This window comes from Helobdella robusta, assembly GCF_000326865.2.
Source record: "Helobdella robusta unplaced genomic scaffold HELROscaffold_8, whole genome shotgun sequence".
Lineage (NCBI taxonomy): Eukaryota > Metazoa > Annelida > Clitellata > Rhynchobdellida > Glossiphoniidae > Helobdella > Helobdella robusta.
The window spans coordinates 2671349-2690779 of NW_008705459.1; the positions used below are offsets into that span (position 1 = coordinate 2671349).

The 19431-nt window shown below is 32.6% G+C and overlaps 4 protein-coding genes across 4 annotated transcripts in view; 1 reads left to right on the forward strand and 3 right to left on the reverse strand.

The window, feature by feature from the left end:
- The window catches only part of HELRODRAFT_70414 (hypothetical protein), a gene marked incomplete at both ends in the record, with an annotated part of 8073 nt that extends 7200 nt beyond the window's left edge, over window positions 1-873 (reverse strand). The window contains 3 exons of the mRNA XM_009031884.1: window positions 84-105; window positions 176-267; window positions 689-873. Coding sequence (XP_009030132.1) covers window positions 84-105; window positions 176-267; window positions 689-873 — 299 coding nt within the window. The remainder of the gene's footprint in view (window positions 1-83; window positions 106-175; window positions 268-688) is intronic.
- A 1630-nt stretch (window positions 874-2503) lies between these two features.
- Window positions 2504-5262, reverse strand: HELRODRAFT_165585 (hypothetical protein; the record flags this gene model as incomplete). The annotated part of the gene is made up of 6 exons (XM_009032124.1): window positions 2504-2623; window positions 3241-3405; window positions 3704-3840; window positions 4082-4083; window positions 4485-4621; window positions 5047-5262. The coding sequence occupies 6 exons, from the start codon at window positions 5260-5262 to the stop codon at window positions 2504-2506; spliced, it is 777 nt and encodes a 258-aa protein (XP_009030372.1).
- Window positions 5263-5578: 316 nt separating this feature from the next.
- Window positions 5579-15129, reverse strand: HELRODRAFT_189715 (hypothetical protein; the record flags this gene model as incomplete). The annotated part of the gene is made up of 13 exons (XM_009032125.1): window positions 14692-15129; window positions 14442-14596; window positions 11882-14347; window positions 11533-11690; window positions 11370-11417; window positions 10973-11110; window positions 8378-10597; window positions 8076-8263; window positions 7479-7649; window positions 7039-7194; window positions 6740-6840; window positions 6137-6242; window positions 5579-5632 (listed from the first exon to the last, which is right to left on the reverse strand). Exons 1-13 carry the CDS (start codon window positions 14767-14769, stop codon window positions 5579-5581), a joined length of 6039 nt encoding a protein of 2012 aa, XP_009030373.1. The 5' UTR covers window positions 14770-15129.
- Window positions 15130-15478: 349 nt separating this feature from the next.
- On the forward strand, window positions 15479-19321 carry HELRODRAFT_156123 (hypothetical protein; the record flags this gene model as incomplete). Its single annotated transcript, XM_009032126.1, has 12 exons — window positions 15479-15580; window positions 15642-15820; window positions 15920-16079; window positions 16168-16302; window positions 16424-16509; window positions 16716-16914; window positions 17339-17478; window positions 17580-17629; window positions 17964-18085; window positions 18336-18458; window positions 18765-18848; window positions 19205-19321. 12 exons carry the CDS (start codon window positions 15479-15481, stop codon window positions 19319-19321), a joined length of 1497 nt encoding a protein of 498 aa, XP_009030374.1.
- Between the last annotated feature and the right edge of the window lie 110 nt (window positions 19322-19431).

Sequence of the window (19431 nt, forward strand, 5' to 3'; positions counted from 1 at the left end):
GGACCTAAGAACAGATAAAGATACAATAATTCTACATAATAAAATTAAAAACTTGATAAATACACCCACATATATTCGTATACAGATGTACATATCTACACATGACTACAAACATACCACAAAAAATATACAACGAATAAATTAGTTAATTAATTATAATTATTTAATAATTCACCGTTAGGGAATGTGAGAACTCCAATGGTGAGGAAGAAGAAGACCAAGCAGCAGAAGCCATGCCAGATGTTTGATTCTGGACTTGTGCCACTCCTTTAAAGTTTAAACAAAATAAAATTTTAAATATATTTAATAAATAAACACATAAATCTAATAAAAATATTCAACTAAGTTTTTCTACTTTTTAAAAGTCAAGCAAAATTTTAATTTTAATATACATAAATAATAACTAACAACCTCAACTGTATTTAAATATAATTGTCTAGTAAGTCATTTACAATAGTAATGTACGTTACATGTGACACTAACAGAAAAAATTTATTTTAGGAAAGTTATTCATAAATATTGAAAACATATTTATATAGAATATGGATGATTTTACAAATGAAGATTAAAGAAAAACTATAGTAAAAAGTTATAGTATTTTATTAAATATTTTATAATCAATCATTTTAAAAGTAATTTAATAATTATTAATTGACCATTAATAATACGGTGTTCCCACAACGCTAACCTGGTTAGTGCAGAGTACATGAGCCATAGAACAGAGGCAGACAGCAAGGTGATGGTGTGTGGCTTGTAGAAGAACTCCAACGAAATGTCATCTACTGGGTGCTCGTTGATGGCCTGGAAATGATCACTTTCATTATCCTTCACCGCAATGCTATTATCACTGGATTCTGAATCACGCCTGGACATGCTGAATGGTGAATCTCAATAAAGAGATAGCTGACAAGAATAAGTTTGAATTGCAATAAATTAGTTTTGTAGGCAGTTTTTTCTTAGTAGAGGTATTGAGTGATTCTGTTTGATATTGATCTGAAGCTGAACTGAATCTGACTGAACTTCAACTGAAGCTGTGTTATTTTCTTCCTTCCTTGAGATCGATACAGAGTATTTATGGATAATTTCTAAAGTTTTGAAAATTAAAAGAACACAAAATTTGCAAAAAAAATCTTATCAGAAATGACTCGAAATTACAAAAATATATACGACAAGTGATGAAAGTGTAAAAGAGAATTTTAATCTATTTACAACTGTATTATCGCTATTATGCTCATACCATGCATAGACAACCTAGAAAAGTTTTTTATTCAATCAAGCTATACTTTATTCCCGGTATATATCCTTTATCAAAATTTATCTAATTAACCAATAAATCTTTCATAATTCATTTTTAATCTTCTATTGAACTGCTAAGACCTATAATGTCTGTATAATGTCTCTTATAAAAATAATTCAAATTTTGACAACCCAGAGCGTCAAAAGCCACATATGTCAAATATATCCATGTCAAAAACTCAAAAAAAACCATGGAAACTACCACATATTTATATATTGTAAAATTCAACTGGAATATTACTGAATACTGATCACATTTATTACATTTGATTTGACTAAAGGTAATGAGATCTGTTGTAAAATGGACATCATTCAAATGCCTAGGTGACTCAGTTGCTCTCATGAGTGAATAAATCCTTACCCGTACACGATTAACTCACATGTGTATTTTCTGATTATCATAAATTTTAATTATATCCTCTATATTAATTGACTAAATTTATACTCATTAATTATTTTTTTAATGTCAAGGTTGGCTTTTTCTTTTGACAGGTTGTTAGTTCATGGTCATCATGAATGTGCATTTATATTCTGTGTAAGTATAAGTAATGCAAGTACACAAACTCGTTGATTAAGCATTGCTACTGCATTGTTACTAAAACAACCAAGCATATGTAACTCGCTGATGAAATAGTTAAATACAAATTGACATTAAATCTAACCCGGGTCACATTAATATTATTATATTATAATAATATAATAATTGCAACCATAATAATGAAATATTATTATAATAGTACGGTTATAATGTATATAAATGTGCGTGACAGCACCAAATGCAATGTAATATCATTAATAATATTTTGATGATATATGATGTGTTTTATTTCCTAAAAAATAGAAGATAAAATATCATTTTTAATGAAAAAAATAAACTAATGTCAAGCGTTTTATAGCCACTTTGAAAAATATTTGTATATGTGTGTATATAGATATCTAAACAACAAAAATAACACTCTATAACCAGAAAAAAAAATAAATAGGGTATGATCTTTTAATTTAGAGATACATTTATGTATTACATGTGTGTATTTAAGTACGTGTGTGTATGTAGGCATGAATAAATGTACGTGTGTGTGTATGTATGTATGTAGGTATGAATAAGTTTACGTGTGTGTATGTATGTGTGTGCACGTGTGTGTATATAGGTATGAATAAATGTAAACACACGTGCAACACACACACACTTCTATATATGTGAGACAAATTAATCGTAGGTTGACGTTAAGAGATATTCTTTGAGCAGTTCAACGTCAATTTCAGTCACCAGGTAGACATTTTTGTCCGGATTCTCACTGCGCCAATCGACCACACTCTCTCCCCTCCTCTGGTCATTCGTACATTCAACACGACATTTCTGTATGCGCAAAATGTGAACGTGAATGTGTGTGTGTGTGTGTCTGTCTGTATGTGCATGTATGTACTGTAAGTGTACATATGTGTTTGTATGCGTGTAATGTATGTATGTATGTAAATCAGTTTGTTTTGTATGTACACAAAAACATATGTATGTACATGCATACATTTGTACGAATGTAGAAATGTACGTTTGTATGTAGTTTAGTCTGCTTAACGCCATGCATAGAACAGGCAATAATTGCATAGGCAAATGCATAGAATTTAAATATTTAATATTTTTTTGGCTTAGTTTTATCCTGATAAAAAATTATTTGCATAACATTTAAAGCTTATGAAAAACTTTTAAGGGTGATATTTAAATCGGTTGTACGATGAGTAATCTATTCAAAAACAATTAAAAAAAATCTTATAAAAAAATTCATAGAAAATGAAACATAAAAAACGTTAACCAAAAAAAGGAAAATTAATAAAAATAACAATACTAACAACAACAATACTATTTGCAACAAAGGTATTAATGTTACCTGTCAGACAGATTTTTGTTATACATAAAAGAATGAAAAAATCACAAATTAATATATTTACAATGGGTTTGCACTGAGCGATAATCTTGCTGTCAATAAGGAGAGCCGCAGCAAGCTCGTCACATGGCACATATTTCTTCGTTTTGATCCTGACTTTGTTCAAGACATTCTTAAGAAATGTTGACGTCTTGTTTGGCTTTCTGACAAGATTCAGGTCATACCAATCCTTGTTTTTCGTTAACGTTTAGAATTATATTCTAACTATTTGTATCATTTAACAGTTAGTATTGAAACTATACATGCAAAAATTGCTTGTGATGAAAGTTATGATCTTACAATGAATAATCTGATTGATGATTTTTAAAAATTATTAACAAAAAAGAATCACTAATGAAAATATAACGAAATAGTCATAATTCTTAATTACTGAAGAATTTTATGAATTAATAAATTAGTTTAACAAAATCTGAAAAAATATATTAAATATTATAAAAAAAAGTTATTGCAATAAAAAATTACGAAACCCAAGATTGAGCAGCCGACAAGCAGAGTTCCCAAGTCACCAGACAGATGTCACCTTTCCATTTTGTCATCACTTCATTGGCCGCCTCTGGATCGTAATAGAAGTTGAACTCTGCAACCGGAGTGATGTTTCCAACACCTAAATGTATGATTGGATGTGGGAGATGCTAAAATTCATTCATTTTTTTTTGATAAATATTTCTTCTAAATAAAAAAGCTTGGCACTAAATTTGAGTAATGTTCATATTGTGATCGTTGTTGATTGAGTTAGTAAGAACCAAACATAAGTTGCATGATTGAGAATTAATTTTCTACAAATGATTGAGGCATTGAAAGAAGAGATAGTTAGTTATGTTGTTTGAAACAATGACAAGACATACTGCTATTGCGAATGTTCTGAAATTGTTACACAAATAAATTTAAATGGTAGCAGTTTAACAAGCACATATTATTATTATTATTAATTTAACAATATTTATTAAATTAATTTGTAAAGTGATAAGCCAAATTTTTGCATAATTGGCACATAGGGTAGCATGGAGATTTGAAATAAGAAGAATTACAACGCATACAGTGTAATAACTGTTGAAAAAATTACACAATCAAGTCAATTACAACCTTTATAATTTCCACCCATAATTAGTGTTTCCTTAAACTTTCCACCAATATTTTGGGTCCCCTTTTAGCAGTTAGGCCAAGCAAGTAAGTGGGGAAACAGCAAAAAGGGTGATTTCATTAGGGTACTAACTTACAAACGCCTTAAAAACTTGGACGGCATTTTACCTCTTCTGTGTGTATGGGGTGTAGTCAAATACGGTGCCATCTATGAAGTCACCGAAAGCATCGTTTCCAAAGAAGTTGTCAGAACTTAGAAGTTTATCGTTGTTCAGTATGTTGTCATGTCCTTTGTAGACAGGGATCTGAAAGTGTGGTAATTGAATTTTTTTTAAATAACTAAATAAATAAATGATGAAAGATTATTGAAAATTTATAAAAAAGTTGAAATCATAAAGCTAAGTAGCTTCTTATTTACAGATCATATGGAAATATAATATGTTATAAAGATAATATGTAATAAATGATAACATTATAACCTGATAACTTTATCAACTTTTAATAAGTCTCATCTTTTACTAAACTAAAATTCAATCTTTGTTACATACTAGATACTAAAAGAACATAGAGTCATAGTAATGGATGAGTTGTGTATTCAACAACATAATTATGTAACAAAATATTAAAATAATATTATGTTATAAAAATTAAATAAAAATTTATTAAATTAATTATTAAAACTTTTAATTTAAAACTTTTAAAAGTCATCATCATTCTTTCATTCACCAACATCAAGTCGGTTCATCAGCTTGAGAATCCTCAAAGTATTGATCATCTCCTGCTGAACGTTCGTATTGCCGGCGTTGATGGCGATGGCCAGGATTTCAATCTTTTCAGGATTTCTGAGGAGGAGGATGAGAGCAACCGCATCATCGCCGCCGGGATCGCAACAAAAAATTACCTTTTTCCGTTTCGCGTCTGTAGATAAGCCGCACCTAGTAGCCATTTTGAACTAACAATACTATCCAGTAATAAATATTATTATAGTTTTCACATGTGCCTAGTTTTTAGAATGTAATAAAATTTTAATACACTCTTCGTTGCTAGGATGTTAGTTTACATTATTTGGTCAATATTTACTTGTAGTCGTAATGAGTAAAAGGTAATTTAATCAAATAATATTATCGCCAAAAACTAAACTCTGAACTATAGCATGAAAACAACACTATTATCTCCGAAAAATCTAATTTTTTTTTCAAGATTTCAACAAAACCGGATTTTTATTCAAATCACGCAGATGAGATACAACACAACAACGCGTATTAAATGTCGTGATGAACAACGAGGGGCTTGTCAAAATACAATAAGAAGTACTTCTGTAAAAAGCACGACATAAATCCTATATTTATGTTTCTAAATATATTTAAAGATTCTAATATTATTTATTATTCAACTAAACAAAAGTTGACAGATGCCGGCGGCAAGTTTTTGTGAAACAGTGCATAAAACAATTTGCATATACAACCATTCAGAAATGTAAGTCATTCAAAAATAAAACAGAAATTCTGTCCATAAAAATAATATTCATTTAAAAAATCCAAAACGAATAAATAAGCTTGGTATTATAAGTAAGACATTATGTATGCATTGAAATGTTATAAATTAAAATATAAATCATAGGCCTTGGTCATAAAAATCTATCTGAATATAAAATTACATTCTAATCTATGCAACTAGATACCAAAAAAGATGCAGAGTTAGAAAAATGTTGTTAGTAAGATGTTCATAATACTGAAACACGATCAAAAAATAAAGAAAAAACCTACATATACAAAGTACGAATTACATACAATAGCAGAACCATCCCAGTAACAACGCACCAGCCAGATATAAACGAAACATCGACCATGATTTAGGTAAGGCATCCTTTCTGCATACTTCAAACTCAACTCTATTAGGATCTTACGATGTAGAGTTGAATCAAACCTGAAAAAATCATAATTGAAATATCATAAATATCAGACAGGTTTTTCGAGAGGTTTTACTGCTGCAAGCATAGTTCTAACATAGTGACCTGATATGGTATGTTCATATAGAGGAACAATATAAATGTTTCGAACTAAATAAACAATATTTCTAAAATAATTAGGATTTAAACTAAGCAAATATATAATAAGTATAAAACAATTAAATAAAAAACATTGCAAAATCTCACGGCAGCTGTTTTAACGATAATGACTTTGCTTTTTATACTTAGACAGCGTTTAAATGTAGTTTAATTAAAATTATAATAACTAGTATCTATGCCGATAGCTATCATAATTATCAGTGCATAAACTGTATCATCGTTCTCATCGTTGATATAGCTGTTATAGTCTAAAGTTCTTCATGCTGATATGTTTAGTTGTTATAGTCTAAAGTTCTTCATCATGGTTTTCCATGAGTCCCACAGTGTTGTTGATTTGTTGCTGCCATTTGTGTACCTTCTTCTTCGGTCGTCGTTGCTGTTTCTGTTCTTTCTCGCCAGAGGAACAGACAGAGGTGGATAGATGTTGTTGAAGATGTCCGGATAGTTTTTCTCAAACTGAAATGAAAATTTAAAGACTGTTAATCAATTATGAAATTAAAAAAAAACAATTTTTTTACTTGTACAATTAACACAAATTTGTATAAATAGTATACATAACTGGAAGAACAATCAAGAATAAACCAAATTAACAAGCACACCATCAAGCAAACAAACAAGCAAGCAAACAAACGAACAAACAAACAAAAGAACAACTTTCTTAATCCTCGACTTCCTCTTCTTCTCACTGATGGTAGAATCATGAACAATTATACTAAGCAGATCTTCTAAGGCCCTCCTCGTTTCCGAAGTCCTCTGCTCCTCGTATTCACATCTACTGACTCGATCACAAAACGAGTACGACAAGCCATCCTGTAACATTATCATTAATTTGTTGTCAATATCTGGTGAGTTAATTAGCTGAAAATTGTCAAGTTATATTGCCATAAAAAGTGGTTTGAGAAATGTCCTCACAGAAAATAATGGATTCACATTGTTGTAAAAATAAGGCTTTACAGATTTTGTGCCCAACATCCAATAAGAGATAGGAGATTTATAAAATAACAAATAGTAACAATGTAAATCGAATTACCGAAATATTGTCAATACAAGCCTAACTTTTAACCAAAACTTCATAAACAACAAATAGCACCCACCATGTTTGAAGTATTTAAATTTTCTTTTCCAACATTAAAATCAAGCTTGGGAATTTTTAGAATATCCTGATAATGATCCAGGAAGAAGATAAATATTTCGCCATATTTATGCTCTTTGATATCTCCATATTTATAATTTTTAGTAAATATTCTGCCGGTAGGATGAACCGCCTGTGAGAGTGACAAAAAGATATTGAAATTTAATGAAAGTTTCATGTAGTTAACTCTACGCTTAGCTTTGTTAAAAAATATTAAACATATGTATATACACGTTCATGTTGTTGAACAACTATACAACTTGATTATGTTATTTACATGTAAATACTGTTTAACAGTTACTGTTATAACGACGATGAAACCAGAGAAGAATGAAATTCTAATATTCAAATCAAAGAAATTTTCACAAACACCAAAAAAAACACCAACGATTATAAATAATGAAACTGTGAACGGTCATACTAAAACTATTTCACTAGCAGAGCAAACAATAAATTTTATCTGAACCTAACACTGCACATCTAGTAGAGTAAAACACACACACACGCGCACACACACACACAGGCGTACGCACGCACGCACGCACACACACACACTAACCATGTTCTTCATTTTAGACACCTCAATGAAACTTCTAGAGTCGCAGTGATATTTCTTCTCCCACTCAAGCATCAAGTTCTTCATAAACTTGCATAAACATCTCAAAATATGTCTCGCTTTCCATGGTAGCGTGAGTGAGCACAGCTGCACAGATGATTTGAACCTTTGAACATTCAGGCAAACACCAGCTGTCAGATAAAAAATAAAAAAAATTCTTATTGACAGTTAACAATGACGTCACATATAACATGGTATAATAATGGTTATTAAATATTGTTAGTTCTGCAGATCAGCACGACAACCTTTGAAATGTTTGTTAACAAGAACACGACACTTGAACAGACCATCGTCAGCATCATAATCATCATCCTCCTCCTCTTCCTCATCATCGTCATCCACATCTTTGCTACCTCCATTACTTCTACACTTACAGCTTTGTGTAATACTGGTGGAGTAGTATCTTTTATGAGAGCTACTAGTAGCAGCTGTAGTACCAGCTGTAGTACTAACTGTAGTAGTGGTGGTAGTATGAGATAATGTGACGGTATTGGAAGAGTTGTATTTTGTTGAATTTTTATTTGCAAGACCCTGCAGTCGCGTTGGATTGATGATGCCTCTAATAGAAGGATTAGCAATTATGAGGTTGCCATCATCATTTTCATCCTCACAAGCATATTTCTTCATGTGCTCCAGAGCACTAGAACTTCCAATGCCCTTGTTATTATTATTATTACAAGTTCCATTGAGGCTGTTGTGTTTATTATTACCTTGCTTTAAATCATGAAGATCATCGTCGTTGTTTGTGTTTACTTTCACAACATTAACGTTACCACCATTTTGGGATGTGTATTTTACACCAGAAAAAATAAATGTGTCCTTTGAGGTCATAGTGCAACATCTCGACCTCCAACCTGGCAAATTTGTTACAGCACAATTTTCTTTTGAAGCCAGTGTCGAATAGTCGTTATTTTCACAAACCTTGTTGTCTTTCTTAACTTTAGTATCTAGTTTATCTTCAAATGTGGCTTGCTTACTTTTATAATCTGCAAATTTTTCATCGGTTCTCCTGTGTTGTTTACCACCGTGGCAACTTACATTGGAGCTATTGAGGTGTTTGTTGTTATTGCTGCTACGTTTTGCATTATTGTTCACGTTACCATTGATGTATTGTTTGTTATTAATGACGGCATTGTTGGGCATACTGTGAACGTTGTTACTGTTTTTAACATTAATGTCACGACCGTTGATTTCCCTAGTCTTTGGTAAAGCAGACGTATCACATTTCAAAGCTGAATGCATACGTTCTCGAGTTGATGTCACGCACTTACCATTTAAACTTTTAGCGTCGACATCAGCAGTGTGGCAGACATTAACATCATTAATGTCTTCATTTAATGTCAGAGACCTGATGTCGACGCAATGCGAGTTATCAATAGAAGCAGGACTCATGAAACTGTAATTCGGGTTGCAATATTTCACGCTACTAGCGTCATTACAATTATTTTTTGTGTCGCTATTATTATTTATTCTATTATTAACATTATTAACGATTTTACTATTAATAAGGACATCATCGTCATCTTCTTCCTCTAATTTTAGTGGATAAAAGAAAGAGCCGTCATTATTTCTCATCATTACGATGGGCGGTACATAAGGAAGGGTGACGGGTCTAGCTGCAATCTTATTGGTCATTTTTGGGTAGGCCTTTTCTGATTGGTTGTTAATTTTATGGTGAGTGAGATTATTATTATAATTTGAATTGTCGAGAAGATCATGGCGACGATGATTAAGTTTGTGAACGTTTGAATGATTGATATCACAGGCAACGACATCATCCTTATCATCATCATCATCATCTGTATAATCAATATCCATGGAGTTATTGTGAATTGATTCAATTGGTTGGTCGTTAAGATCGTCATCACAACAGCCATTGCCAACATCATCGTCATCTCTAACGTTAACACTGATGTCGATGTATACATCGTCGTCATCCTCTCTGCGAATGTTACTGATATCAATCACTTTATCATTATTTATATCGTTGTTGACTACTTTAGCGATGGAATCAGTATTGCTTTTAATATTATTATTAATAGAATTATTATTTATAATAACATTATTATTACTCATAATATTATTGCTACTATGACCTTTGCCACAAGTAGTATTATAATTTGATTTTGCTACTTTAACATTATTGCACACATCAGAAGTAGAGGGAGTAACTGCAGTAACGCTAGCAGCCGAGGTAGTATTTTTAGTAACTGTATCTGTGGTAGTACTAGATGAGTAACATTTTGAAGTTGGCCACCTCGTGATAGGTGCGCCACTCCCAATTTTAGTATTACTAGGAAGTAATTTAGTAGTATTAGTTGTTGCGACTGATGCCACAGTAGCTACTGCGGCTGTCGGTGGTGCGGAACTTTTAAAACTTTGCTGCTGTCGCAGAACTTTTTCAAACTGCACTTGGTGGATAGGTCTTTCGGTTGTTTCAACATTCCCAGTTAGGTGGCAGAGATCTTCAAGGAAATATTTAAAGTATTTGGTTTTTAATGAAGGAAGTTTTATATACAACAATCAGGTGAACATAACTTTAGAAAAACAATACTATATACATGGCATGAGTCATCTAATTTACAAGAGACAGATCTCAAACTTTTTGATAAAACAATTATTATTAAACCTAATAAAACTGGTCACACATAAACGATAATCAACCAACAAAATAAACATGAAAAAACATAATAAACGAACATACAAAACACAACGAACCTACAAAACACTAAACCCAGCCCTCAAACTAATAAAAAATATCTAAAGTAACTAATTAATAAACATAAACTAGAGAATCAAAATGTTCTACACATATAAAACAAATATGGGAATCAACAGACCATAGAGTTTGAAAAGTGCAGCCAAGAAAAAATCTGGTAAAAAGTAACTCAAGATTTTGTAGAATGAAGCCATTATATCAGCAAATGATGATTTAACTTTATCACCCTCATCATCTTCTTCATAATCATTTTCATCATCTGTGGAGATAAAAATGTTATCATCATCTTTATCATCATTTATAAATGTTATACTATATTAAGAAATAATAATTATACTGAGATTCTAAATTTTTATGACAAGACATTCTAAAGAAATTGGTACAACGTTGATCGTGATTGATATGATATTGTTGGAAAGGTTACTACTACTATAGTTCAGTTACTACTGTGCTGATTGAAACCAATGCTAAAATTACAATGTAAAAGTACTAAAATTACTACTTCGACCATTACTAACAGGTGATTATCATATTCTTAATCTCATCTTTGATCTCACGAGGAACACCTGGTTGAAGATGAAGACATCAATAATAGAAATTAATATGTAGAGTGAAATTTTTTCTTAAAACAAAACACAAAAAAAACAAATTAAAAACAAATTAAAAGAATAAATTCAATACTTTTAAGATGATCGTCATCATGATCATTGATATTAATGTAACTGACGTCATCGTCGTCGTCATCATGATGAATGCAATTGAACTTGATGATGTCACCATTAAGATGATGAGGTGACGTGATTGAGTTAACATCTCTAATCTTCAGTACACGACATATGCTGTTTGAGATGGTGATTGATGTCAAATAATTATTCTCTCAGTTAATTATTAATTACCTGCAATTCATTCAATCCATTCAATCATTCGTGCATGCATACTCATTCATGCATGTATACCACGCACACTCACTCACTCACTCATCACAGTGTAATAATTCTACATCATAATTTGGCATGATGACAAAACGTACTTGGATATTAACGCAAATTTGAATGCATTACTATGAGGACCAGCTGATAAACTGTTACCGTTACTTTTATATTTGCTGTTGTTGTTGTTATGGCTGTTGTTGTTATTGCAGTTGTCGTTGTTGTTGCAACTGTTGGTGTTGGTGGTTTCGTTGTTGTCATGAATATTTTCATTATTAATATTGTTGTTGAGATTGTCAATGAAGCTTATCATCTCACTAATGCCATTAAAATTGTTGATACAATTGTTGCTGTTGTTGTTTGTGGTGAGATTGTTGCTGTAGTTGTTGTGTTTTTTTGTTGGCTTGGATGTCAGTGATTCAGTGGAGGGCATATTTAGAGCTTCCATAAAAGAAAGCATACGACTATTTGAATTTTTTGTGATGGCAGTTACGGCTGCTGTTGATGTTGTTGTAGGTGTCGTTGTTGTTGTTACTGCTGCAACTGATGTAGTTGCCGTTGTTGTTGTCATTGTTGTTGCAACTGATTTTTGTAGCAGTTGATGCAAATGATCAAATTGCTGCTGTAGCTGAATCTTCAGTAAATCATCACTGCCTCGCTTTTGAAGTTTATCTTTTCTATCCTCTATCATTAAGAATTGCTGTAAATTATAACAACCACCATCATCATCTTCTTCGTCTTCATCATCTTCATGATGATGTAATATGCTATTTTGATCATCAATCCATTGTAAACTGGAATTCCCCGAGAAATATTTTAATTTGGAATTTCCCATTTCCAGGGGACTACTTTTAATAGATAATGGAGATTTGAAATAATTTTTGGCATGTTTTTGTAGTGAATTTGTTGTTAATGCACTCTTTTTAACAGTTGATGTGAGATGGTTGGCGTTGCCTTTGATATCAAAAGCACTACTTAAAATGGGTTTAGAATCTATGTTAATGTCATTGACGCCATACACGAGATTGTAGTTTTTTTCAGAACTCGCAGAACTGGTGTCATTTATATCTGTATAGTTGATGTTATTGCTAGCAATTGAAACTTTATTCTTGTTGTTAGGTGTTGTTAAAACATTAATGTCATTGATGTTGTTGTTGTGATTGTCATTGGATATGATTTTACTCCCGTGATCAGTATTGTAGGAGACAATATTGTTGTTGATGTTATTGATAATGTTAGGAGGGTTGTTGTTGTTGTTCACATTAATTTGATTAGTGTTGTTGTTGTTGTTGAAAGATGACAATCTGATCTTATACTTGAGGATGGTTTGTAAACTATTTTTCATCTTCTTAAAAACAGGAGAAGATGGAGTCGAAGCAGCCAGTGATCTTACTCCAGGAACCTTTTCAATATTGCTGCTGCTGCAGTTGCTACTACTTCTGAGTTCTGCTACGTGTTGCTGGAGGCTACTACTAGCAGAGTGACTGACTCTGCTGTTGTCATCGTAGATGGAAGAAGGTTCTAAATTGATCCCATTAAAATGAGGAAGTGAGAATTTCCTCTTCACTGTTGTGGCAGCTGTTGCTGCTAATGCAGTTGTTGTTGCTGGTGCGGTTGTTGTTGCTGGTGTGGCTACTGCCGAGATTGTTGACGTTTTTGTTGCTGCTGCAGTCGCAAGAAACAATACCGGTTTTCTGAGTTTTCCCCAGCAGATACGAGGAGGAAGAATAGATGAATCATTGTTTTGGTTGTTGTCATTGCTGTTGTTGTGATTGATGTCGATTGGGAAACTTTTGATGTTGCTGTCATTGGTGTTGAGGTTTAAGTTGTTTTCAGTAGTGGTGACTATACCAATGTTGGAATGTTGCACCAGTTGGAAATTTTCAGCACTTCTTGATTTACGAATGGGATGAATTTGGTCCTTTGTCGTTGAATGTTCAATTAATGAGAGGTTATTTTTACTTTTGTTAATGAGGTTCCTCTCAGTTAATGTCACGCTGCTTGAGGTGGTATAGTCAGCAACGATGACAGTTGTGAAGCCATCACTCATTTCGACGTCATCGTCATTCATCATCTCGTTGCCTTCATTGATGTTCTTACTACTACTGATGTTCATTCCCACAGCAGGATGTGCCACACCTTCCAAGGGAGTCGTGGAGTTGTCAGGAACTTTGCACATTTTTACTGCATCATCTTTCATACTCAAATCTCCAGTTGAGTTGCTAAATTTTTTGGGAGAGTTATCATCTTTCGAAGACAATGAAGACGTAGGCGTGTACTCACTTTTTCTCGATATCTTCAGAGATGATTCCGATTTGGATTGGTTCAGATTTCTATGCAGAGGTATGGATATAACTCCAGGAGGATTGTTCGTCATTGTTGTTGCAGTGGGATCTGCAGTGTTAATGGCTAGCAGTCCATCATAGAAAGTGATGAATTCAAAATGTTTGAATCTAAACAATCTTGCATTATCTTCAAATGGCTCTGAGTTGAACTCAGCACCTCTCACATCTTCAAACACTTCATGCATTCTATGCATCATTTTTAAAAGAGCTGTCGTTTTTTTCCTAATAAAAAGTATTAAATGTAATGATTATTTTCAAAATTTTAAGCAAAAATTATCAAGAACTAAAAGAAATGATCAGCGAATGAATAATTGACCTATCTGCATTGGCCTTGAAATATTTTGTGGTCAGTTCAGAGGTCAACCAGGTGACAGCATCACATGCAGAAAAACAGTTCTTGTACTTTTTAAAATACCTCCAATGTGTCCCCACTGGGAAGTTGTTTGTGAAATGGTCACATAGGTTTTTGTACTGCAAATTAGTCATCATACAAAGCATAGAACTATATTCTATCCTAATAATTTGAGTAATCAAATTGTTACAATTACATCCATAAAACTACTAACCCAAATAGTAGAGGCATACTGTCCATTATACCCAGCCAAACATTCTGGCCCACTTTTGCCATCTACCCCGCCAAACATTATTTATTGAAATGACAAATGAAGTATGTGTCTTTAATTATTTATTTTATTCTCTAAATCTAATCAGCACTTGGTCTTGTCTTGGTGGTCTTTTCAATTCAATGACGCCAGTTCAACACTAATTTACGAAAATTTTAAAAATATCTACTCACTTACCTAACGTTTTACTGACTGGTTAATGAACAGATTTAATACAATTTTATTTTCAAGCAGATATGGAAGGCAGCTAGCAAAAGTACAAAATTTCACAAGAAAAATTAGAAACTATCATAAATATTTATCAAATATTAAATCAAATACATCTTATTTCGGAAAATTCGACATGAAATTTAAGATTTCAAAGCTTGCAACAACTATTTAAAATAAATGAATTTGACAACAATAACGAAATTTGAATTGCGAAGCAAAAGCAACGTGATTGGCTGAAAAAAGGAAAGATAAAAAAGTTTTAAATAAAAGTGTTTTTACTGTTCTATGGTAGCTTAACTTTTAAATTTTCGTCGGCATAGTAACCAGAACCATATCAACAAAATTTATTCCAAAAATTGTCAAACGATAATACTCACGCGCTAATCTAATTCAGTAGAATATGCTTTAAAAATTTTATTAAAAATAGCGTTTTTTTCAAAACTTATTTTTGTAAACTGTCATAAAAACTTAATTTTCACCTTTACTTACTGTGCATTGATTGACTGTGACAGCAACTAACATGGATCCATTTTTCTTAGCTGTCAGCAATTTTAGGAGACGGAAGTTTGTACATTGTGTGGACATTTGCACTGATATTTTGAAGAAAAACCCATATGATCAAGTATTTTCAATCAAAAATGATTTTTTTTAAATTTTTTATTAGCATTTAATTAAATTATTAGGCAACATGGGCACTGAAAATGCAGGGACTTACAGAACAAGTATATGTAGATGAGATTGACATGGAGGATGAAAGTATGGCTGACATTTTGATGGATGACAATGCTATTGCTAATGTTTCCAGACCAGGTACTTCTCTGAAAAGGCCAAATTCTCAAATGGGAACCTCTCAAGGTGTCAGGTGAAAATTTCAAAATTATATTTTTCAATTTTTTTGACATGATTAAATAAAGACTTCAAAAAATGTTTAAATTTAAAAAAAAATTTCTATATTTTATAGACCAATGACAAATTCTGGTCGTCCAGTTACTGGGTTTGTGAGGCCAGGAACACAGAGTGGCAAATCAAATAGTTTGGATCAGGCATTGAAAACCCCAAGAACTGCCCGAACAGCCAGACCCGTCAGTAGTGCTACGAGTAGATTCGTCAGATTAGGAACTGTTAGTTTAGAATTCACTTTTCAAATTACCATTATTTAATGTTTTTTTCAATTTTCGCTTCATTTTTTTTGATCTGCACCCAACGTAGGCCTCCATGTTAACCTCGGCAGATGGTCCCTTTATAAACCTCAGTCGTCTCGATTTTCAGAAATATGCGTCTAAGTTGAATGTATCAAAATCATTGTTTGAGTACATATTTCATCACGAGAATGATGTTAAGAATGTTAGTACGAATCAAATGTTCTAATATTTAAAAATAATCAAAGGTTTTATTTTGAATTACAATAAAAAGTAAGTTGCCAAGATTATGTGAAATGAAACAGATGAATAAATCTTTCACAAAGGCATTAGAGTTAGCCAGCCTTGCGACGAAAGCTAGTTCATTCAAGGATTGGTGGTGGAAGGTACAAATTGGAAAGTGTTATCACAGGTTGGTTGCGTCAAGATGATAATGACAATGACCGTCAAGTGCATGATTAACTTATCGTAAATTATAAACCTGAGAAGAATGAAAACTAATTACCGTAAAATAAGTTGCCTTTTTTTTTAAAAATTTGCCTTTCACTCAAAACATTTTTTTTACAATATCCAAATTTTCACCATCATCTATCAAAATTAACGTTCCATTCGAACTAGATTGGGACTGTATCGTGATGCAGAGAGGCAGTTTCAATCAGCCCTGACCAGTCAGCCAATCATAGACACGTATTTGTATCTAGCCAAGGTCTACATTAAAATTGACCAACCGCTGTCAGCTCTGCAGACCCTTAAGTTAGGTCTTGAGGTTTACTCCAATGATCTGAGTTTGCTCATTGGCCAAGCCAGAATTTTTGAGGTGTGGTTTTTATTAGTGTTATTATTAAAGATGTTGGTAATGTTAAGTTCATTGAAATAGTTTTTTTAGATCTTTGTATTATTTTACTTATTTTATTTATAAAAAATTAGTTGCTTTTAACGATGTTTATTTAGTAAAATTTGCGTTAAATACAAGTACTAGTATTTGCCGGGGAATATTGAAATGTTATTCAACGAAAGAGTCGTAGTTGATCTACAGACTACACGGCGCATATGTACATCTATAGAAGACCAACAAACAAACTCAAACAGTCAAACAAACATAAGAGAAGATATTCATGCAGACAAACAAACGAACGACACAAAAGTACATACAAACATTTAAACCTACAAAGATACAAACAAATGACTAACACACAAACACACACACAAACATTTGCACATACACACAAACACACAAACAGGGGCTGAATGAAAATGAGAAATCCCTGGCGTGTTACAAAGCCGTTTTAAATGAGGACAACATGTGTGTGGAAGCGATCGCTTGCATTGGCACCAACCATTTTTACTCGGATCAACCGGAAATCGCTCTCAAGTTTTTTAGGTTGTAATGATGATGATGTTGTTGATGATGATAATGATGTTGTTGTTGATGATGATGATGATAAAGATGGTGATGATGATTATCGATTAACCACCAAACAGGCGTCTATTGCAGATGGGTGTATGTAACGCGGAGATATACAACAACATCGGTTACTCAACTCCTTTATATTTTCTATGTTTCATCTTCTATGCTGTTGCTTTTCGTTTTGTTGTTCAATAACAGCATTAACAACGATGCGATGGTGTAACGGTAGAGTGTCTGGCACTGCTATTGCATTGACCGTATTCATATGCATGGAGATACCAGCCTATTATGCATTGTTTCGCGTGTCTCTACAAACACTGTGTGTTTGCTGCTGATGCTTCTGACTAATATTGAAGAGAAAATTGAAATAAAATTAATTAAAATAATAATAAGTAAAATTGTCATTGATATTATTTCGTGTTTAATAAATATGACGTCATGTAAATGCACTTCAAAAGGTCTTTGTTGTTTCCACGCCCAACAATATGACATCACGGTCACGTGTTTTCAGAGAGCCCTGTTGCTAAGCGACAGCCAATCATCTGGCGATGTTTGGTACAACATTGGTCACGTGGCACTTGTTAGTTCTTCGCTTTTTTGATGGCTATCATTTTGGCGATTGAAAATTGTAGTGGATTTTATAATTGTAAATTGTAATTGTGAATTGTAATTCTAAATTGTAATTCTAAATTGTAATTGGATTTTATAACAGTTTAATGACAGTGAGATTATAGAAGATTTGTTTTATAGCGTTAGTAATGGCAATAAAACAATAGTAAAGAAGTAGTAGTAGAGTATTCGGTGATATTTTCACTGCACTGAAATGCTAGAGCATCGGAGACTTGAACCTGGCTTCTCGTTGTTTCCATCTCTCATTGGCCGAGAACAATGACCATGCAGAGAGCTACAACAACCTTGGGGTCATTGAGTTTATGAAAGGTCACACAGAACTGGTATGTTTGTTGTTGTTGTTATTGTTGATGATAATGATGATGTAGTTGTGATGTGACAACTACTTTCAATTATTGAATATTAAAACTACGTATCTTTTTGAAATCACTATTTATAATACTAAAATAAATTTGGGGCTATTTCATCCATTTTGCTATTAAAATCATTATTAATAACAGAGTTTCCAGAATTATTATTTCCATTTTTTTTCGATACTTCAATTGTAAATAAATTAACCGCGAAGATCACAATGAGATTAGCATCATCAGCATACACGCATCGATACGCGCACTAACAAACAAAAACAGTCGAAAGCATTCTTGCAAGCCAGTTTCAACTTGAGTTCTGCACATTTCGAGCCTTATTACAACTACGCTCTTCTTGCCAATAAAGTATGTTAGGATGGGATGTGATCAGTTGTTGTGATCAGTTGTTGTATTTGTTTTTGCTTTGTTGTTGTTGTCGTTATAATTGCTGTTGTTGTTGTTGTTAATGTCTTTACATTTGTTGTAATTGCGTTTATTGTTAATGTTATGGCTACTGGTGTTGTATTTTGATTTTCATATCTTTTTGCACGGATACACGTGTAACCTTTAAAACTAAACACAGATGTAAACACACAGTCACACAAACACACGCGCGCACACTCACACACACACATACAAACAAACACACACGCATACATACACGTACACACAGACACGCACAAATACGCAATCAGCTAACTAACCAACCATCTATCTAACAGCTTGGAGATCTGCAGACGAGTTACAATTCAATAAGGAAGTCCCTTCAGATCAGCAGTTGCCATAATGAATCGATCTCACTCCACAAATCACTACAACATCATTTCATCATGATTTGAACTGTTTTTATTATCATAAACATCATCATCATCTTCTTCATACTCATCATCATCATTTTTATCACCACCATCATCATACTCATCATCATCATTATTATCACTATTACCTA